The 23513-nt window shown below is 42.7% G+C and overlaps 1 protein-coding gene and 1 long non-coding RNA gene across 2 annotated transcripts in view; one reads left to right on the top strand and one right to left on the bottom strand.

Moving 5' to 3' along the window:
• LOC116972580 (ankyrin repeat and SOCS box protein 18-like) overlaps nucleotides 1-23304 on the bottom strand; it is a 134281-nt gene extending 110977 nt beyond the window's left edge. The window contains exon 1 of the mRNA XM_033020396.1: nucleotides 23055-23304. Coding sequence (XP_032876287.1) covers nucleotides 23055-23204 — 150 coding nt within the window. The 5' untranslated portion in view covers nucleotides 23205-23304. The remainder of the gene's footprint in view (nucleotides 1-23054) is intronic.
• Nucleotides 1216-12221, top strand: LOC116972356. Its single transcript, XR_004411783.1, has 3 exons — nucleotides 1216-1333; nucleotides 11176-11184; nucleotides 12210-12221. It is a non-coding gene; the product is annotated as an uncharacterized LOC116972356 (long non-coding RNA).
• Nucleotides 23305-23513: the final 209 nt, after the last annotated feature.

Genomic DNA, 23513 nt, shown 5'->3' on the forward strand with positions numbered 1-23513 from the left:
ACGGAAATAGAGAAACCATGGGGAAAAGCCAACGTTCACAATACTAGGTAACTGGAAGGTTGCAAAACAGACAAGATAAATCATGAAGTAAGGATGCCAAAGTCAACTTTCAAAAACCTCACGGGTGTTGGGAATGGGAAAGCTGAGCGCTTGAAGCTCCTTTATGAGTCTTTATTACATACATACTTCATGCCTTGAGCTAACATCTCCATTAAAATAGCCGGTAAAGACAACACTCATAGAAACATGCATCGCTGAATTCAAATACTTGATCAACATAACTTTGCAGGCGATAGTAATTTTGTGATTTAATAAAATATATTATCACCATTTGTCTAACAAAATCTATGGAGAAAATAGTGACACAGATAGTAACATTACTGATCACACGTTCGGATCAGTGGCCGAGGTAGCAGGCTAAAGGTTAACGCGCAGTTGCAAATGCCTGTCTGTAACAGGATGACAAGGGTAAACAATCACCAGCTATCAACGCATATCAATGCGACCGAGTACTTTTCTCCGAAATGTCACAAGTTCCCTTCCCTCTCATGCCAGTAGCAATAAATTAAGTGGTCAGGAATAGAGAGAGAGAAATAAGCCTTTGCCCCTTCCTGTCTCAAGTCCAACAGGCTAGGAGTTAGTAAATCATATTCCCCCATAATGAAGCACATAGAAACTTGGCACAGTGAAATGTGATCACCATACAGCCATACATTAAAAATAAAGAACCCAACACACGATAGAGTCCAACATAAAACATCCCCACACAGCAGAATCACAGTTTCCCACTGTGAGGGAAGGCACCAAAGTCAGTCATCTTCTTCTAATGTTCACCCGTAGTCAGGGCCTCCCCGAGCCCTCCACAGTCGCCGCTACGGGCGGCCCAATGTTCAGGCCCGCTCGCCGGGGTAATGTAAGTCCGACGTCGGGGCTGGGGGGCCTCCTCAGCGGCCTGGACATCAAAGTCGGCCACCTCCTACCGGAGTCATGGCTGATCATCCACAATCAGTAACCCGCGCCTGCCTTCTTCCCATATCCTTGATTCAGCTAGCCCCTGGAGCTCTATCTAATGGGCCTGTCCCCCTTAGGCAAATTTTTAGGTGACTGCAGGAGACTATGCAGTCGCCACATGGTCAACACATGTTCACCGGTGGTTGCTGGGGAGTCGCCTTCATGATCGTGAGGAGTTCCTGCATTCTGGGAACTAGTCGCGGCCTCATTATGGTCGCCGCAAATTTTTCAACATGTTGAAAAATTAGCGGCGACCAGAATGAAGCCGCAATGGAGAGTAGGGAGAATTCTCGTGCCATAGGTGAGTCGCCAGGTGGTCCTAGTGAGAAGGTCGAGGTTTCTCGTAGGTTGTAGCCGGTGCTGACCGGTGAATTTCAGTGGGTCATTGGGGAACAAAAAGGTAAGCAGTAGTTTTCAGAACCAAGGATAACCGACCAGTAATGTTAAATGTCCGCCGGGCTTCACAGCCATGTTTCGCTGGCTTCTTTTTTTTTTTTTTTTTTTTTTTTTTTTTTTAAATTTTATTAGAAGTTAATACAGTACAAAACAATACAGTGGCACCTAATTTTAGGTGCCAACTATGTCATACCATAATCCATTCTATGTACAACCTCTAGTTTTATGTTATGAGAAGGAAGTAAGCAAGACAAGAAAAAGAAAACAATAGAAAGGGGAAAAAGTGGAAAAATAGATGGTAGAGAGTAGAAAAACGTGAAGTGTGTATATAAAAAATAAATAAATAAATAAAAAAGAAAAAGTGGCAAGTAGAAATAGGAGAGAAGGCCCCTTAAAAGAGAATTTTTCAAATCTATATTCGGAGATGTAGATCTATCCACGTCATGAACTGAAATCACCAATCCTTATGGTACCGCTGCATCACATGATTCCAAAAAGTCGATGAAAGGAGACCAACTCCTTAAGAATTGGTCATATTTATCTATTAGTCGGAGTCTCATTTCTTCAAGGCGTGCTATGTCCATCATATTCCTAATCCACATTTTAACAGTTGGTATGGTTGTATTTTTCCAAAATTTAAGTATCAATTTCTTTCCAATTATTAACCCATAATTAAAAAAAACATTTTGGTCTTTATTTAAATTGGTATCTTCTCCTATTATTCCAAATATAATCCATTCCATTTTGGGTTCTATTCTTGACTTGAAGAGCTTTGTAAATATATCAAATATATCACTCCAAAATGTATTCAACTTTGTACATCCTACAAATGAATGTGTTATATTAGCGTTTTGAAACAAACATTTATCGCATCTGGGAGAGACTTTTGGATAAAATTTATTCAACCTCGTTTTTGAATAATATAGTCTATGTAATAATTTGAATTGAATTAAATTATGTCTTGCATTAATAGAACAGTTATGTGTATTCATCAAATACTTTTCCCATCTATCCTTCGAGATCTTTATCATTAGCTCATGCTCCCAATCTTCCCTTAGTGCTTCTGTTGAGGGTGATTCTCTATATAATATATTATTATAAAAGTATGATATTAATTTTTGTGAATCAGCCTTAATATTCATTGCTTCTTCTAAAGGGTCTAAAAATATAGTTTGAAATCTATGTGTATATTTCTTCATAAAGTCACATACCTGTATATATTTAAAATATTGATTATCCTTCAATTTAAATTTAAATTTTAATTGTTGAAATGATAACAGTTTGCCCAATTCATACATATCCCCTACTTTCCTAATCCCCTGTCTATCCCATTGTTGATATGTGTTGTCGATGAGAGAAGGCTTGAATGCGGGGTTGTTCAATAGTGGGGTTAGTACTGATAAATTATTTAATTTCAAGGATACTTTTGTTTCCAAATTCTTATTATATTGTGAATAATTGGGTTCTTCTTATATATTATACTATTCACTTTTATCGGTGAGAGCAGGATCGTTCCTATATCGTGCGGATAGCACTCCTCTTTCTCCATTCTTATCCACTCCAACTGCTGAGTGGAACTATCCAGCCAGCACATTATGTTCTTAATATGCACTGCCCAGTAGTAATACATAAAGTTAGGTAATGATAAACCCCCAACTTCTTTAGATTTGCACAAATGCTTTCGTTGAATTCTATGTGTTCTGTAATCCCATATAAAATTAGTGATAGTGGAATCTAGTTTTTTGAAAAAATATTTTGGAATATATATTGGGATCGCTTGAAACAAATATGCTGGCTTCTTAAAAGTTGTCTCCACTCCTTCTCCCCCCTCCCCTCCTCCGTTAAAAGACTCTTAATTTCAGCGCCAACCTTCCTGTTCATCGCGATGTGTAGCTGTATCAGCTTGGCTTTGCACCTTGTGAATTTCACTAAGACAGCGCTCCCCCCGCTTGCCCAGTCCCCCGCCTGCATAACTGGCTGGTGAAGGAAGCGATGTGTGTGTGTGTTCCACACTGACAGTCGCCGTTCCAGTTGCCGTTTTTTCCGGTGACTGACGTTAACTTGACTGAAAAATCGACTAAATGGGACAGGCCTATAATTCTCTTTTAAATCCATCCAGTGAATTGGCCTCTACTGCCTTCTGTGACAGAGAATTCCACAAATTCACAACTCTTTGGGTGAAAAAGTTTTTTCTCATCTCAGTTTTAAATGGCCTCCCCTTCATTCATAGACTGTGGCCTCTGGTTCTAGACTCCCCCAACATTGGGAACATTTTTCCTGCATTAAGCTTGTCCAGTCCTTTTATATTTTATATGTTTCTCTTAGATTCCCTCTCATCCTTCTAAACTCCAGTGAATACAAGCCCAGTCTTTCCAATCTTTCCTCATATGACAGTCCCGCCATCCCGGGGATTAACCTTGTGAACCTACGCTGCACTGCCTCAATAACAAGGAGACATATAGGAGACCAAAACTGCACACAATACTCCAGATGTGTTCTCACCAGGGCCCTGTACACTTGCAGAGGACGTCTTTACTCCTATAATAAAATCCTCTCGTTATGAAGGCCAACATTCCATTAGGTTTCTTCCACTGCCTGCATGTTTACTTTCAGTGACTGGTGTACAAGGACACACAGGTCTCATTGCATTTCTCTTTTTCCTAATCTGACACCATTGAGATAATAATCTGCCTCCTTGTTCTTGTAGCCAAAGTGGACAGCCATGCATTTGCCCACTCACTCAACCTGTCCAAGTCACCCTGCAACACCTCGCATCCTCTTCGCAGTTCACACTGCCACTCAGCTTTGTGTTAACTGCAAATTTTCTAGTGTTACTTTTAATCCCGTCATCTAAATCATTATTAATATATTGTAAATAGTTGCGGCCCCTGCACCGAGCCTTGCGGCACTCCAGTCACCACTGCCTGCCATTCTGACAGGGACCCGTTTATTCCTATTCTTTGTTTCCTGTCTGCCAACCAATTCTCTATCCATGTCAATACCCTACCCCCAATACCATGTGCTCTAATTTTGCCCACTAATCACCTGTGTGGAACCTTATCAAAGGTTTTCTGAAAGTCCAGATACACTACATCCACTGGCTCTCCTTCATCCATTTTACTTGTCACATCCTCAAAAAATTCCAGAAGATTAGTCAAGCAGGATTTCCCCTTCATAAATCTATGCTGACCTTTACTGCTATCCAAATGTACCATTATTGCTTTTTGACAATTGACACCAGCATTTTCAATAATTGACACCAGCATCTTCCCCACCACCGATGTCAGGCTAACTGGTCCTCCATCTAGGAGGCACTACAAACTCCCTTTCTTGGGGTCCAGAACCAACCTGGTTTTCCCAGTCTGCCTGCATATTGAAATCTCCCATAACCACAGTGGCATTACCTTTGTTCCATGCCAAGTTTAACTCCTGCTGCAACTTGCACCCTATTTCCAGACTACTGAATGGGGGCCTGTAGATAACACCCATTAGTGTCTTCTTACCTTTACAATTCCTCAATTCTATCCACAGCGACTCTACATTGTCAGTCCCTATGTCACCCCTCGCACGGGACTGAATTTCATCCCTCACCAACAGAGCTACCCCACCTCCTCTGCCCACCTGCCTGTCCTTTCTATAGGATGTATTCAGTTCCCAGGCCTGATCCTCCTTCAGCCATGTCTCTGTAATCCCCACAATGTCATATCTACCAATCTCTAACTGAGCCTCAAGCTCATCCACTTTGCTTCTTATACTTCGCACATTCATAAATAATAGTTTTAATACATTACTCACTTTACCTTTCACATCGATTCCTATTTCACTTGGCCATACTCTCCCATCCCTTCGTGAGCTTTCTGCCCCGTTAATTCTGGTGTCTTTCTTAACTTTTCCTATACACTCTTTCCCTATATCTCCATCCTTGTATTTCCAATTTGTCTCCTCCCCCCACTATTTAGTTTAAACCCACCCGTGTAACAGTGGTAAACCTGCCTGCCTGAATGCTGGTCCCCTGCCTGTTAAGGTGCAATCCGTCCCTTTTGTACAATTCACCCTTACCCCAGTGGTAAGATCCCTGTGGTCTAACAATCTAAATCCCTGCCCCCTGCACCAGCTCCTCAGCCACACATTCAGATCCCCTATTGCCCTGTTCCTGCCCTCACCAGCACGAGGAACTGGAAGCAAACCAGAGATAACCGCCCTAGAAGCCCTGCTTTTCAGCCTTCTTCCGAGCTCTCTAAAGTCCCGCTGCAGAATCTCTTTCCTCTTCTTCCCGATGTCATTTGTGCTGACATGCACTACCACTTCCGGCTGCTCACCTCCACCCGTGAGGATGCTCTGCAATCAGTCCGTGATGTCCTGGACCCTGGCACCAGGGAGGCCACACACCATTCTTGAATCCCATCTGTTGCCGCAGAAACCCCTGTCTGTACCTCTCACGATGGAGTCCCCAGCTACCACGGCTCTGCCTGACGTCTGCTCTTTGGCTTTGCTTCAGCACCACATTTTGATTCATTGACCTGCCCGCCGCTCAGAAAGGCAGTGTCTTCTGTTCCGACAGCTTCCAAGAGGGTGAACCTGTTTTCAAGAGGCACATCCCCCGGGGTCTCCTGCACTCCATGCTTCCTACCCTTTCTCATCGTCATCCACGTTCTCTCTTCCAGTACCTTCGGTGTAATGATCTTGCTGTAGGTCCTGTCTAGGAAACTCCAGTTTTCCCGGATGATCCTGAAGTCATCCAGTGGCCTCTCCAGTGCCCCAACATGGTCCTTCAGGAGCTGAACCTGGGAACACTTTCCACAGTTGTAGCAGCCAGAGGCACCATCAGTGTCCCTGACCTCCCACATCCTGCAAGCGTCAAACTGAATCAGCTCACCTGTCATTTCTTCACTGCGTCTCACCCTCTCCAACTTTTGGCGTAGTCTCCTCCCTCAGCCTCCTCACCGAAGAGGTTAGCTCCTGCAGAACACTCGAGGCACCTGCAGTGTTCCTTAGTTAAGCTAAGGGTGCACTGAATGAAATGTACTCTCCATAGTAACCTAACATGCAGTTCAAGTGATGTGTTGCCTGAGCTCCCACCTGTTTTACAACTTAATTGCGGTTAAAACATACAAATAATCATGCATCTTTGTTAATTAAATAAATACAACTTACTATTTTAAAATTACTTTCGACTTTTTTTCTAACAACTTATGTCACCTTTGAGCATAAAATATGGACAGTACAGCACAGTAACAGGCCCTTCATCCCACAATGCCTTTGCCGAACCTGATGCCAAGAACAACCCTTATCTGTCCGCACTGTATCTTTCCGTTCCTGCATCTCCTTGTGTCTACCCAAAAGTCTCATAAATGCCACTATTGTATCTGTGTAGACAGGAACTCCAGATGATGGTTTAAACTGAAGATAGACACAAAATGCTGGAGTAACTCAGCGGGCCAGGCAGCATCTCTGGAGAGTAGGAATGAGTGACTTTTTGGGTTGAGACCCTTCTTCAGACTATTGTATCTGCCTCTACCACCATACCTGGCAGCGCATTCTACTAACCATTCTCTGTGTAAAAAGGTTTAAACTTAGCCCCTATCATCTTAAAGCTATACCCTCTAGTATTTGATATTTCTATCCTGGGTAAAAGGTTCTGACTGTCTACCCTATCTATGCCATGAATAATTATAAAAGCTGTTGGCTGGAGGCATTTAAAAACTGTTCAAAAACCTTTCACAGCCATTGAGATAGGAAAAGCCATCACATACTGTATACCAAGGTGGTGCCTCGATAGAATACCTATGGAGTTCTACTTCTTGCTGAGAACGCTGGGATCAGGTTTGTCTGGGTAGGTCAGGATGATTGGATTCATAGCACAGTACCAAGTTGGTACAGGTTCGGGAGTCTGGTTTATGGGTTGTGTCAAGCACAATTCCACTCACTGTCCACAATACTTGCTGGAATCCATTCCATACGTATTTGAAAATATCTTTTCTTCATGTCTTTTGCCATGTCGGGTTGCATGGTGGTGTAGTGGTAGAGTTGCTGCCTTTCAGTGACAGAGACCCGGGTTCGATCCTAACTAAAGTTTCTGTCTGTACAGAGTTTATACATCCTCCCTGTGACCTACAAGAGTTTTCTCCTGGTTCTCCGGTTTCCTCCCATGCTCTAAAGATGTACAGGTTTGTTAGGTTAATTGACTTGGTAAAAAAATTGTAAATGTCCTTGATTAGGTAGTGTAAGTGTGCGGGGATTGCTGATCAGCACGGACTCGGTGGGCCAAAGGGCCTGTTTCCACGCTACATCTCTAAACATAGAAACATAGAAAATAGGTGCAGGAGTAGGCCATTCGGCCTTTCGAGCCTGCACCGCCATTCAATATGATCATGGCTGATCATCCAACTCAGTATCCCGTACCTGCCTTCTCTCCATACCCCCTGATCCCTCTAGACACAAGGGCCACATCTAACTCCCTCTTAAATATAGCCAATGAACTGGCCTCAACTATTTTCTGTGGCAGAGAGTTCCAGAGATTCACCACTCTCTGCGTGAAAAATATTTTTCTCATCTCGGTCCTAAAGGATTTCCCCTCTATCCTTAAGCTGTGACCCCTTGTCCTGGACTTCCCCAACATCGGGAACAATCTTCCTGCATCTAGCCTGTCCAATCCCTTAAGAATTTTGTACGTTTCTATAAGATCTCCCCTCAATCTCCTAAATTCTAGCAAGTACAATCCGAGTCTATCCAGTCTTTCTTCATAAGAAAGTCCTGACATCCCAGCAATCAGTCTGGTGAACCTTCTCTGCACTCCTTCTATGGCAATAATGTCCTTCCTCAGATTTGGAGACCAAAACTGTACGCAATACTCCAGGTGTGGTCTCACCAAGACCCTGTCCAACTGCAGTAGAACCTCCCTGCTATACTCAAATCCTTTTGCTATGAATGCTAACATACCATTCGCTTTCTTTACTGCCTGCTGCACCTGCATGCCTACTTTCAATGACTGGTGTACCATGACACCCAGGTCTCGTTGCATCTCCCCTTTTCCTAATCGGCCACCATTTAGATAATAGTCAGCTTTCCTGTTTTTGCCACCAAAGTGGATAACCTCACATTTATCCACATTATACTGCATCTGCCATGCATTTGCCCACTCACCCAGCCTATCCAAGTCACCTTGCAGCCTCCTAGCATCCTCCTCACAGCTAACACTGCCCCCCAGCTTCGTGTCATCCGCAAACTTGGGGATGTTGCATTCAATTCCCTCGTCCAAATCATTAATATATATTGTAAATAGCTGGGGTCCCAGCATTGAGCCTTGCGGTACCCCACTAGTCACTGCCTGCCAACCTGAAAAGGACCCGTTTACTCCTATTCTTTGCTTCCTGTCTGCCAGCCAGTTCTCTATCCACATCAATACTGAACCCCCAATACCGTGTGCTTTAAGTTTGTATACTAATCTCGTGTCAAGAATAAAATTTGACTCTGGTAATTGTCTTTTTTAATGTTTTTAAAATTATTTCATTTTAAATGGCTCATAAGCTGTGTTTGAGTTGATTTTGTAGTAACCGGAACCTACCCGAGTAGGCCATCTTGCTCTGCTATAGGATCTTTGCTATAAACAAAGTTAGACGTGTTGCCTCCATTCTGTGACCATTTCTCTAGCCTCCAATCTGTCATCAAGACTTAGATTTACTGTTGATCAAGTATCTGTGTCATCTTGTCAGCTGAGAATGTAAAAGCTGTATCAAAGTAGTGCTCACGAGATCAGCTTTGTGCACCAGTTTAAAAAATCGCCCTTTATTTCAGACACCGACTTTGCATGGCCTTTCCATTTCTTCCTACAATTACCATCACTGAGCAATCCCATCACAGCATTTTGGGGATCACCATTAATCAGAGATTCAGCTGAAACAGCAGATACATACTGAAGGGAAAAGAACAAGGCAGAGGCTGTGGGTATCTTGTGGTGATACCATCCATTTACAATGATTAAATCAGGAGTGTGATGAAACAAACACTCTCCATTTGCCTTAATGAATGCAGTTTCAACTTTTCTCAATCCATCCAGAACAAAGCCTAGATCACAAATTGTACTAAAATTCACTTTAATGTCAATGAGAACTGCATGTACTTTCCCAACACAACAATGTTCCTTAACATCATTCCAGGTGGACACATATGCAGGTGGACTAATATGTTTTTGTATGGTGCGTCCGATGAGATTGCATTATGTGATTTCATTGCATTTACACCCCAGCGGTATGAACATTGACCTCCAATTTCAGGTAGTTCTTGCTTTCTCCCTCCTTCCCAACCCATTCCCAGCTCTCCCACAGCCCACTGTCTCCGCCTCGTCCTTTCTTCTACCCGTCACATCAGTCTGAAGAAGGGTCTCGACCCCAAACGTCACCTATTCCTTGCTCCATAGATGCTGCCTCAGCCACTGTTTCTGTTTTGTCTACATTGCATTACAGCTTGGCTTGGTAACAGCACTGGCCAAGGCCAAGAAATTGCAGAAACATGGAAAAATATGTGCAAGAGTAGTCCATTTGGCCCTTCGAGCCAGCACCGTCATTCAATATGATTATGGCTGATCATCTAAAATCAGTACCCTATTTCTGCTATTTCCCCCATATCCCTTCATTCCTTTAGCCCAAGAGCTAAATCCAACTCTCTCTTGAAAACATCCAGTGAATTTGCCTCCACTGCCTTCTGTGGCAGAGAATTCCACAATTCCAGAGAATTTCACAACTCTCTGGGTGAAAAACATTTTCACATCGGGATCATTTTTCCTGCATCTAGCCTGTCCTATCTTTGAAGAATTTTATATGTTTCTATAAGATCCCCTCTCATCATTCTAAAATCCAGTGAATACAAGCCCAGTCGATCCATTCTTTCATCATATGTCAGTCCCACCATCCCTGGAATTAACCTGGTGAGCCGACATTGCTCTCCCTCAATAGTAATAATGTCCTTCCTCAAATTAGGAGACCAAAATTGCACACAATGCTCCAGATACGGTCTCACCAAGGCCCTGCACAACTGCAGTAGGACCTCCTTGCTCCTAAACTCAAATCCTCTCGCAATGAAGGCCAACATGCCATTAGCAAAGCTGCAGTTGCAGCCAATTCCATCACACAGACCAGACTGGATTAGATCAATGGGACTGGTACAGTACAATGATGAGAATTTTATTCTGCACTCTGTATTTTCCCCATTGCTCTGCCTATTGGACTTGAATTTGACGATTGCATTTATATGTCGTTTAACGGGTCTGATTGTATAGCATGCAAAACAAAGCATTTGACTGTAACTTTGTACACCTGACAATAATAAACCCAAACCTTAGTTACTCTCTGAGAAGTACATGGACTGTGACCACCCAGAGATCCTGGGATTGTGCTTTTTGTGGGGAATCTGCTCCCCAAAGGGTGGGGGTTGCACCCTGGAGTCCCCCCACCCTTGGGACGGAATCCTCCTACAGCAACACAGAGTTTAGTCTTCCTCCCCCTTTGGAGGGCACGTTCTCATCCCAAGGGAGAAGAGAGGGAGATTGGATTAACTGAATTATTCTTGCATGGAGTTGGTATTAACTTGATAGGCTGAATGGCCTCCTTGCATGTTGATGGAATTGGGTGCTTCCCTGCTAAGCTTTTCAAGCATTTTCTGCCTTTATGCGGAGGAATTTAAGCTGAACTCCCATTATTTTCACGCTATAATTGCCTGGCCATTCTGTGACATGGATGCTCGAACTTACAATATTTGCAAATGATTATGCAGGTCAGTTTAGTTCAATGAAAGTGCAAGCGATGGTGACTGGAGTGACCTGACTAACACAAGTGGAATTTGTGCCTGGTGAGTTCCTTATATGTATTCATTATTTTTTTTAGCTGTAAATCTGTCCTCAGCATTGACCAATCTTGAATTAGAGACCAATTTGGAAACACTCCAACATCAAGTCTACACGCAAAGCATAAACTTTGCACAGGCTGATTGAGTGAAAAACATAGCAACAAAATCAAATCTTAGATGACAACCATAACTTAAGTTACTTGTATTTGACATCTTACACTGGCCTGCAATACAAATCAGCAAATATTAACTGACTAACTCTTTCCTATGGGTTACATGCTATGGTTAATTATCTTAGCACCTCCGTCAGACTAAGGTATTCTTCCTGGGAGGTTAAACAGCCAGATTCCACACGGCATATCAGTTTTACTCAGACTGCTCAGGACTTAAAGAGACCTATTGCTTCTGAACTGGAACCATTTATCACTTCACAATAGCTCAGCCAAAGAATCAAATAATAGCAAACCCCTCTGTAACTCAACCACATGCCCAAGTAACTATGAAAAACCTAGTTAAAATATAACAATAAATTCATCAAGTGTATTAATTAAATAGAATGAATGAGAATAAAACATCGGTTTTATTGGGGGTTTTTTCCATGGGTAATAGGATATCATCAAAAATACATGTTAGCAATGTTAGTAACAAACAACAGGTTAATCCGCGAGTTTGCCCTCGACTCACACTCGCAGCATGGTCGACACAAGGTCGTAGGAGGTCTTCGTAACTCTCCTTCATGCTCGAGAGTGGTCTCCGCGCACTCGAGGCCTCAGCTAGGTCGCGGTGCTTTTTTCAATATGTTAAAAAATGCCCACAAGTAAAAAAAGGTCGCCATGGAAAAATCTATATATTTGGTTTACTCGTAGGTTTACTCGTAGTAGGTCGTAGTTGGTCGGCATGTCAGTCATAGGTAATCGAGGGTAGTCGAAGGTAGTCGTAGATAGTCTTCATCATAGTCGAAGGGAGGTCGAAGGAGATCAAAGGAGGTCGTCTTCACTCTCCACTATTCGGTGTCCAATTTTCCCGGTTAGTCGTAGCTGGTCGTAGCTAGTCGAAGCTGGTCTTCAACATAGTCGAAGGAGGTCGAAGGAGGTCTTCAACATAGTCGAAGGAGGTCTTCAACATGTCATTTTTTCAAACTCTTCTAAACTCGCCAATTAGGTTGCCCAAGTGGGACAGCCCCTTTAGTATGTGCTATACTGTGTATGTGTTAGTACTGTGCTAGACTTGAATGAAGTCCCACTGTTCAAATGATTTTCAGGATGTAACACATCATGTGGATCAAGCTCATTAAGCTTGGGTGAACCTCTACATGTTCATATCCAGTGCATGTGACAAATGAACACACTTGCAGTATGTAGAAACGGCCATAGAGATGATGAGACCAATTGCTGGGAGAGACATTCTTCGGACTAACATATCAAGTCTTAATAAGATGGTGACATGACTGTAATTTTAATCTGTTCCCTGAACAGAAAGTGATAGGGAATATACCCACCAACAGGTCAACCCAGTGCGTATAAAGACTGATACTTGAATGAGCTAGTATTTAAATCACATTTTGTGTAGGAAATGTTGTTTACACTGAAAATGGACACAAAATGCTGCAGTAACTCAGCAGGTCATGCTGCATCTCTGGAGAAAAGGAATAGGTGATACTGCCTGACTCGTTGAGTTACTCTAGCATTTTTTTGTGTTTTTTTTGTGGGGCCAAGAGTGACAGGTGATGGGGATTTTTCATTTTATTGATTTGTGGGATGCAGGCAGTGTGGGCAAAATTAAATTTATTGTTCATTTTTTATTGTCCCAAATAGCGAGTCATCCACATGAACCCCTGCATGTTTGATACAAGGATCAATGTCTTCATTCGGGCATGAGCGATATCTTATGCTTTGATTTATTCCTTTGTTCTGGGTGCATCTAATTTTTTGTCCATTAAATATACATTTCCCTTCCGAGGCAATGCCAGAACTTTCTTCAACGTTTCTTTGCTTGCCTCTTTAACATTTTACTCCTGGTATGGACTAAACATACTAATCGATCATTAATTAGGCAGCCGCAGTTATTCTATCCTTCTGGAATTAGAATTTAGAGTTATTTAAAATGGAAAAGTTCTATTCCTTCAGAGCTATGGGAAATTATACCTTTCTACTTCTTTCTAACTTTTCTACAAAACACATTGCATGATTGAGAATGGAAAACATAATGTGTTCAGTGTCTCTCCCCATCCTTTCATCCTAACTGCAACATCGCTAGCAACAAGGACCCAACTCACAACAGAATATATGGGACAAGTGCAATTATTTAAAGGTCAGCTCTAAATCCAAGCTGTTTTATTGCAACCATGACCTTTCATGGATTCACTCTCCCTGCAGCAAAGAAGCTGATTTTCATACATGTCACGTTAAAGGAAAGGAAAAATGAAGAGCAGTTCACTTTGGGGACAGCTTGTCTCTGAATATAACAAGGAATATAAATGCATTGTACACTATAACTTCAAGAAAACAAACATTTACAGATATGTAGCCCCCTTACTTTGTTTAATTTCTGCTTTTTATCTATTAGATAAGTTTAGAAATATAGGTGGAAATATGTGGTAACAGGCCCTTCAGCTCACTGAGCAATTACCCATACACTAGTTCTATCCTGCACAATACAGACGATTTACAGAAACCAATTAACCGACAAACCCGCATATCTTTGGAATTGGGAGGAAACCAGATCACCCCGAGAAAACCCATGTTGTCACAATATTCTGCACATACTCTGTAGTCAGGATTGAACCCAGGTCCGCGTTGTAAGGCAGCAACTCTACCGCTGCACCACTGAGTCACCCTGCAGCCCCCACCCTACCCTACATGACGAAGACTTCAGCCTGACCTAACCTCTCTTACCGACTTTCTTACTGTCACATTGGGATTATACTTCCAGTGGGTAAAGTACTGTTACGATGGAACAGCAAAGTTACATGGGAGAGTCATGGAACTGCAACAGAGTAAAACATAAAGTGCTGGAGTAATTCGGTGAGTCAGGCAGCATCTGTGGTTTACACTTACAAGGGTTTACACTTCAAATGGGAAAAATCTAACTTTCAATAGACATCTTAGAAACATAGAAACATAGAAACATAGTGCAGGAGGAGGCCATTCGGCCCTTCGAGCCAGCACCGCCATTCATTGTGATCATGGCTGATCGTCCCCTATCAATAACCATTGCCTGCCTTCTCCCCATATCCCTTGACTCCACTAGCCCCTAGAGCTCTATCTAACTCTCTCTTAAATCCATCCAGTGACTTGGCCTCCACTGCCCTCTGTGGCAGGGAATTCCATAAATTCACAACTCTCTGGGTGAAAAAGTTTTTTCTCACCTCAGTCTTAAATTACCTCCCCTTTATTCTAAGACTGTGCCCCTGGTTCTAGACTCGCCCAACATTGGGAACATTTTTCCTGCATCTAGCTTGTCCAGTCCTTTTATAATTTTATATGTTTCTATAAGATATCCCTTCATCCTTCTAAACTCCAGTGAATACAAGCCTAGTCTTTGCAATCTTTCCTCATATGACAGTCCCGCCATCCCAGGGATCAATCTCGTGAACCTACGCTGCACTGCCTCAATCACAAGGATGTCCTTCCTCAAATTAGGAGACCAAAACTATACACAATGCTCTAGATGTAGTCTCACCAGAGCCCTATACAACTGCAGAAGAACCTCTTTACTCCTATACTGAAATCCGGAGAAAAAGAGGAAAAATAGATGGTAGAGTATAGAAAAACGTGAAGTGTGTATATAAAAAAAGAAAAAGTGGAAAGTAGAAATAGGAGAGAAGGCCCCTTAAAAGAGAAATTTTCAAATCTGTATTCGGAGATGTAAATCTATCCACGGCATGAACTGAAATCAGCAATCTCTACGGTACCGCTGCATCACATGATTCCAAAAAGTCGATGAAAGGAGACCAACTCCTTAAGAATTGGTCATATTTATCTATTAGTCGGAGTCTCATTTCTTCAAGGCGTGCTATGTCCATCATATTCCTAATCCACATTTTAACAGTTGGTATAGCTGTATTTTTCCAAAATTTAAGTGTCAATTTCTTTCCAATTATTAACCCAATTTCATGGGTTTTAATGGTCAAAAACCAAAGGGGGAGCTGATAAGAAAGGAGATGGCAATCTATGCCGATGTTCCTTCCTGTCCTTTTTTTCTCTTAGCCTGTACGTTTATGGAACTTTCTTGATTCTCTCTCGGCATACCAGGAGATTAAATTTTGCCACATGGGCATGGGTCGTTCCTCTACACAGTTATCCAAGCTAATCCATCCATCTCCTGCCATTTGTTGCATGGTTGCCTACCTACCTTAGGGTCTCACTTTGCTTACTGGTTTAGTGCTGATTTTGCCTGAGCTGCCCACATGACCAAGCCACAGAGAAGATCAAGTCACCAATACCATCAGAAAAGTCAAAAAGGCTTTTGGCACTTTGGCCTTCATCAGTCAAATTATTGAGTATTGAGTATAGAACTTGGGAGGTCATGTTGCAGTTGTATAAGATGTCGGTAAGACCGCATTTAGAAAATTGTGTTCAGTTCTGGGCACGTTATAGGAACTATATTATCAAGCTTGAAAGGGTTCAGAAAAGATTTACGAGGATGTTGCCAGGACTAGAGGGTATGAGCTATAGGGAGCGGTTGAATAGGCTGGGTCTCTATTCCATGGAGCACAGGAGGATGAGGGGAAAATCTTATAGAGGTGTACAAAATCATGAGAGGAATAGATCGGGTAGATGCACATGAGTCTCTTGCCCAGAGTAGGGGAATCGAGGACCAGAGGACATAGGTTCAAGATGAAGGGGAAAAGATTTAATAGGAATGCGAGGGGTAACTTTCACGTAAAGGGTGGTGAGTGTATGGAACAAGCTGCCAGAGGAGGTAGTTGAGGCTGGGACTATCCCATCGTTTAAGAACATCGATGGATATGGACCAAGCGCAGGCAAGTGGGACTATTGTAGCTGGGACATTGTTGGCCGGTGCGTGCAAGTTGGGCCGAAGGGCCTGTTTCCACACTGTATCACTCTATGACTCTATGACCATCTCTGTGGGCTTGTTTCCTCTCTGCACCTTGGAATCATGCCCTGAACGAGATGCCTCAAGTATTTAAGTACCAACTGCATTCATGGCCTTAATTGATTTAGTCATGTGATACTGGGAGCAATTGCTTCCCACTAAATTGTTCATCATTTCCATTAACTGACCAATGTTAATTGAAACACACAGAAAAAATAAACATCCATTTCCATGATCCGTCAAATATTAGTCCATCTCCGGGATATATCTGTCACCCGAAAACATTTGCAACGTAAAGTTATCCATCATAGATTAGTTGGTCTTTTTTAAACTACTGTGTGAGACGAGAATATATTTTCCAGTCAGAACATATACAGGCATCACATACACTGAGTGGTGTGTTATAATCATTCTTGGTTAGATTATCATATTTATGCTTGTTGATACAAACTAGATACATAGATTAGAAGAGATGGTATTTCTGTACTCTACTCTTCACACACACACAAACCCTCTCACGCAAAATAATAGATTGGTTCATGCAAATAATTTGAAACTGACCATTAACCGATCAATATGACTTGCTCCTAATTCAAATAGTCTTTTCACAATAGACAATTTATATTCCCGAACAGCGATCAAAAGTGGAGTTAGAACAGATTCCTACAAATCAAAATACAACAAAAATAACTGTGAAAACCAGTTTAATGACAGGTGGGTTTGCGAAGGTTCGCATAATCAAATACAAGCCCCAGTTTCAATCAATGTCTGACCTGTGGTAGACAGCGTTTCAGCTGGCATTGCTCAATGGAACCTACAATCACCCTCAGTGATGCTGGCTTACGGATGTTCTGGTTATCTTGAAAGCCCTACTGAAGTCAGGCTTGGAAAGTGCTGTAGAAACAAGGAACTGCAGATACTGGCTCACAAAAGAAGACAAAAGGGTGCTGGAGTAGCTCAACGAATCAGGCAACATCTCAGGATAACATTGACAATAGACAATAGGTGCAGGAGTAGGCCATTCGGCCCTTCGAGCCAGCACCGCCATTCAATGTGATCATGGCTGATCATCCATAATCAGTACCCAGTTCCTGCCATATCCCCTGACTCCGCTATCTTTAAGAGCCCTATCTAGCTCTCTCTTGAAAGTATCCAGAGAACCGGCCTCCACCACCCTCTGAGACAGAGAATTCCACAGGCTCACAACTCTCTGTGTGAAAAAGTGTTTCCTCATCTCCGTTCTAAATGGCTTATTCCTTATTCTTAAACTGTGGCCCCTGGTTCTGGACTCCCCCCCACATCGGGAACATGTTTCCTGCTTCAAGCGTGTCCAAACCCTTAATAATCATATGTTTCAATAAAATCTCCTCTCATCCTTCTAAATTCCAGAGTATACAAGCCCAGACGCTCCATTCAAGGACCCAACCCGAAATGTCACTTATCTACGTTCTCCTGAGATGCTGCCTGGTCCACTTATCCACTCCAGTTCTCGGTGTCTTATTTTCGAGAGTCCTGTGTTCCTCTACGATAGTTTTGCATCCTGCTTGCACTGACTGTTAATGCCTACACAATCTCTGCACACTGTTAATGAGTGAGCAGTTGGGGTAAGGCAATGGTGAGTGTGCCATTTGTGACAACAAGGCTCCGGGATGAATTAATGTTTCCAGGGCTCTCTAAACTATCCAACGCACACCAACATTACTCAACAGATGTCTGAAATGAATGGCTTCCAGATTTTGTAACTCCTGAAGTTACTGCTGGAAAGGGTAAACGATGAAAATTAAATTAATTAAAAACGTTGTCAAGAGATGAAGATTAAGAGTCCACTAGGGGGGGCGCCGCATGAAGGCTGCCTCTGCCTACAGTCTGTCCGTTTTTTCCATCTTTTTTAAATTTTTAGTTTGTTTAAAACAATGTTGAGGCGTTTTCTTTAGTTTTTCTATGTGGGGGAGGTGAGTAGTAGGGTAAGGGGGAAACTGTCTCCCAGTCACCTCCTGGCGAGGATACAACTATTCTCCGAGTCGCGTCCTCGCCCCCCTCCTCACGGCCTACCAATTGGATTGGCGCGGCCTTTCCTGCCGGGGACTGGACCAGACTCCAGCAGCGGCGGCGCAGCGCTGGATACATCGCGGAGCGGGCGATGCCTCACCTGAGATCGCCGTTTGAAGCCCCGGAGTGCTGGCCTGCTGCAACAACATCACGGGGCGGTAGTTTGAAGAGCTTCCAGTGCGGGCAGTGCCGACTTCAACATCGTGGTGCCTTGAGGCCCTTTGCCGAGGGCCGCCAGCGTGGGTCTCCACTCGGCGCGGCCTGTGGACTTCGGGAGCCTCGAACTCCGGTAGGAAGTGGCCAATTCGGAGGTCCAAGCCGCTGAGGTTGTTCTCCCGTTCCGACGTCGGAGTTCCATCATCCCGGCGAGAGGACCTGAACATCGGGCCACCCGTGGTGGCGACTGCGGAGGGCTCGGGAGGCCCCGACCCGCGGTCTACATCAAAGAACATCAAAGAGGAGGATGACTGAACCTTGGGTTTTCCCTCACAGTAGGAAACTTTGATTCCGCTGTGCTGGGGATGTTTGTGTTAAAATACTATTGTGTTTTTTTTCTTTTTTATTCGTATTGCTGGATGGTGACCCCAAATTTCACTGTACCAATAAGTGCATGTGAAAATAAATGTCTCTTGTCTTATCTCATGTCTTGTCAGATTAATGCTATTTTGCTTTGCCTGTAGCAGTAGCTACAATACAACCAGCAAGCTTCTCCAAAGAAACAAAATCCATGTAAATTCTGATTTCCAGTTTATTGGCATTTGGAAATGGGAGAATGCTTTTCCGCAGATTCATAAATCACTCCTGCAGCAGAGTAAAGTTTGGAATAAGATTGGTCATTAAGATGCATAAATATGCAATGTGTATTTAAAGTATATCAAATGTATTCCTTGAAAGACAATGGCAAAATCAGACAAGTGGCTTAGAACTACCAGTCATTAGTCAATGGAGTCAGTGGCACTTTTCCATTCAGTGGTAAAGCAGAGAAGGTGTGAAATCACTACCCATTTATCATAAATCACGTTTCAAATTTAAAATATTCCTTATTGCTTTTATTTCACAATAATTGATCATTTGTGGCATTGCATATGGGTGGTGAGTAGATGCAGTCCCAAAATCGACATCAAAACCCATACAAAGTGCCCTGTTGTCAAAGAGAAGTTACTTACTATGGTGAAAATAAGTATACTGTAAACTATTAATCATTTTTAATTGCTTGACAATAGAAGAAAGGGATAAATATCAGAGTTTACAAGAAAAGCTGCAAATAAATCAAAACAATCGAGCTGAATAGAGCATTGAGATTTGTTAACGGAAATGGTGTAGTAAATCATGAATATGGGAGCAGAAAGTTTCACAGAGATAGACCAGGGGAATCCTCTTGGAGGAGTATGATGGGACTTTGGATGGGAGCTAATTAAATCTAAATCGGAATAAAGTTGTGGGGAGCTAGGAACAATAGACAATAGACAATAGGTGCCAGGAGTAGGCCATTTGGCCCTTCGAGCCAGCACCGCCATTTAATGTGATCATGGCTGATCATCCCCAATGAGTACCCCCGTTCCTGCCTTCTCCCCATATCCCCTGACTGCTATTTTTAAGAGCCCTATCTAGCTCTCTCTTGAAAGCATCCAGAGAACCTGCCTCCACCGCCCTCTGAGGCAAAGAATTCCACAGACTCACCACTCTCTGTGAGAAAAAGTGTTTCCTCGTCTCCATTCTAAATGGATTACTCCTTATTCTTAAACTGTGGCCCCTGGTTCTGGACTCCCCTAACATCGGGAACATGTTTCCTGCCTCTAGTGTGTCCAAACACTTAACAATCTTATATGTTTCAATCAGATATCCTCTCATCATTCTAAAGTCCAGAGTGTACAAGCCCAGCTGCTCCATTCTCTCAGCATATGACGGTCCCGCCATCCCGGGAATTAACCTTGTAAACCTACGCTGCACTCCCTCAATAGCAAGAATGTCCTTCCTCAAATTAGGGAACCAAAACTGCACACAATATTCCAGGTGTGGTCTCACTAGGGCTCTGTACAACTGCAGAAGGACCTCTTTGCTCCTATATTCGATTCCTCTTGTTATGGTCCAACATGCCATTCGCTTTCTTCACTGCCTGCTGTACCTGCATGCTTACTTTCATAGACTGATGTACAAGGACCCCCAGATCCCGTTGTACTTCCCCTTTTCCCAACTTGACGCCATTTAGATAGTAATCTGCCTTCCTGTTTTTGCTACCAAAGTGGATAACCTCACATTTATCTGCATTAAACTGCATCTGCCATGCATCTGCCCACTCCCCCAACCTGTCCAAGTCACCCTGCATTCTCATAGCATCCTCCTCACAGTTCACACTACCACCCAGCTTTGTGTCATCTGCAAATTTGCTAATGTTACTTTGAATCCCTTCATCTAAATCATTAATGAAGGAATTAAAATGAAAATGAATATGGAACCAAGGTGGGCAAATTAAAGAAGGGTTTCGGCCCGAAACGTTGCCTATTTCCTTCGCTCCATAGATGCTGCTGCACCCGCTGAGTTTCTCCAGCATTTTTTTTTTTTTTTTGTGGGCAAATTAAATTTAGTTGCAGATTAAAGTAAAATAGTATACCAGTTTCTATTACATGTCTAAATATCCTCCTTTCCAAAAGAAAATGATTGGATAAAGATGTAAACAATATGGGATCAGGACAATGCCAAACTCAGTTGTAATATAACTTCCAATTAACTCAAAATATGTTTATGCACATTGAGTACAGTGTGTTTAAGAAACTGCAATCAATGAAATGTTTTAATTTTTAACGTGAATGGTACTTATGCCATAGAAATTAATATTAAAAAAACAAACATAGATAACAGGTCTCCTTGTGAATACCATTTTTAAAATACTAGAAAGCTGACTTTATTTCCCTTGTGCAGAATATACCATTATTAATTACAAGTAGAAACAGTGTTGAGAGACTGCTACCTTAAGTGAAGGCCACCCTTGCTAGTGAGATGGGGGGTGGGGTGAAAATTTGGTGGCAGAAAATAATTTGGCATCAGATAGAGTGCTATCTATATACAGTAATGCATCTATATAGTGCCTTAACCAATCTTAAGATATCCCAAGGTAGACAAAAAAAAAGTGGAGGCACTCAGCGGGTGAGGCAGCATCTATGGAGAGAAGGAAAAGGCGACGTTTCAGGTTGAGACCCTTCTTCAGACTGAACTTCACATATACCAATGTACTTTGCAGCCAATGCGTGTAATCAATATGAAAGGGAATGAAGTTCTGCAGCCACTTGCACAAACTAAGTTCCCACAGTCAGCAATGATGACAACATAATGTTTCGGCAATTTTGTAATACAAGTACAAGTACGGGATAACTCCTTCTCCAAATCTTTTTTGAAATATTGCCACGGGATCCTTTACTTTCAGAAAACAAATGGTGACTTGGTTTCATGGTTGGTGTGAAATTTGGGTGGACGAAAAAACACATCAGTTCCCTTGGGGAATTAGACCAGTCATGACATGAGTATAATTTTCAATAACCAAGAACCCATTGTCGCATGCAAAAACAAAAATGTTATCAAAAACTTGCAATCTCAGTCCATTATTGTTAAAGTCAATGTCTATAATATCAAATTGTGTCAGTGTAAAAAAGTTTGGATTTTATGAATTTGGTTCACAAGTCTAAAAAATCTTAGTAAATAAAACATGGAGCCGTATAGCCCAGCACAAGAACAGGTCTTTCGGCCCACAATGTTTGTACTGAACATGATGCCAAATTAAAACAATCTTCTCGGTCTGCATATGATTTATACGCCTCCATTCCCAGCATCTCACCACAATCTTTCCTTATCCATAATCGTCAAGCGCTTCTTTCACGTTACATTCCACTTACTTCCAGTAATGCACTGTCTTCCTTTGGTTGAGACACAAAGAACTGCGGACGCTGGCATACAGAAACATACACAAAATGCTGGAGTAACTCAGTGGGTCAGGGAGCATCTCTGGAGAAAATGGATAGGTGAAATTTCGGGATGGGACCTTTCCAGGCGTTTTTGCGTTGGGACCCTTCTGACCCATCTAAAACCTCACCATGCTCTCCAGAGAAGGTACCTGACCCACTAAGTTACTCCAGCGCTTTGTGTCTCCCTTTGGTTCCTTGTGTATACATCTCATAAAATCACATCCCTTCCAATCCCTATCCTACTTACACGCATTTGACCGATGCACCAAAATTATCAAACGTTTATATATCAGTGCCGCATTTCCTCCAAACTGAATTTATTTTTAATTCATTCCAACACAAGTTCAAGCAGTCTAATTCCAGTGAGGGAAAAAAGCAAAAGCTACCTTAAATAATCCTTGTGAGCGACAAATTCCTGATGCACTAGTTGCCTTGGTGATCGCACCCTTGCATTAAGAACAATTTATTTCCATTTGACAGCCTGGCTGCTCTTCTGGTGAACTCATTGTACGACCGTTATCTTATTTATCAATCAGCTGTTCTCGGGAGCACACACCTTCCAATTCCAATTACTGAAATACGATTTGTTCTTTTCTAAAAATTCACCCTCCCACCGAGCCTTACAGATATACAAATATGACTTTGACCAGAACACCACTGGGGGATTACCGGTTGCTCGTTAGCTGAGCACCCTGCAGCAATACTTGGAACTAATAACAACTCGAGAAAAGAAAAGTTGCTCACCTCGTCTGTGTGGGAGATGTCCCGGTCCCCCTTGTCAATGCTTTTCAATGCCTGCTCCAGAGTTGCCCACTCTCCCCTGCTCGCCAGCTGTAAAACCCGGTTCCCGGAACCCACCGTCGAACCAGAGCTGATGGAACTCGTCTCGGACATCTTCCCAACATTTGATCTGTTCCTGCAATCCACAGCTCCCGGGGTGAATCGCTCCCCCTCTCTCCTCGGCCGCCCTCCCACCTTGGGTCTCTGCGGACCCAGGTAGATGGCGCTGATGGTAAATTCCCTTCTCCCTCTTACTTTACAGGAGGCAAAGGCCGGGGATGGAGCTGGTGATTGTTTTCTCTCTATTGGCACCAATCAGCCCCCTCAGTCTGCTCTCGTTAAACTTTCCTAACTCCGCCTTGGTCCCGTTACCTTGGATTCAGCTTTGACATCAAGGCAACTTTAATCTGCAGGATTTATGCA

The sequence above is a fragment of the Amblyraja radiata genome, chromosome 4 (assembly GCF_010909765.2).
Source record: "Amblyraja radiata isolate CabotCenter1 chromosome 4, sAmbRad1.1.pri, whole genome shotgun sequence".
Classification (NCBI taxonomy): domain Eukaryota; kingdom Metazoa; phylum Chordata; class Chondrichthyes; order Rajiformes; family Rajidae; genus Amblyraja; species Amblyraja radiata.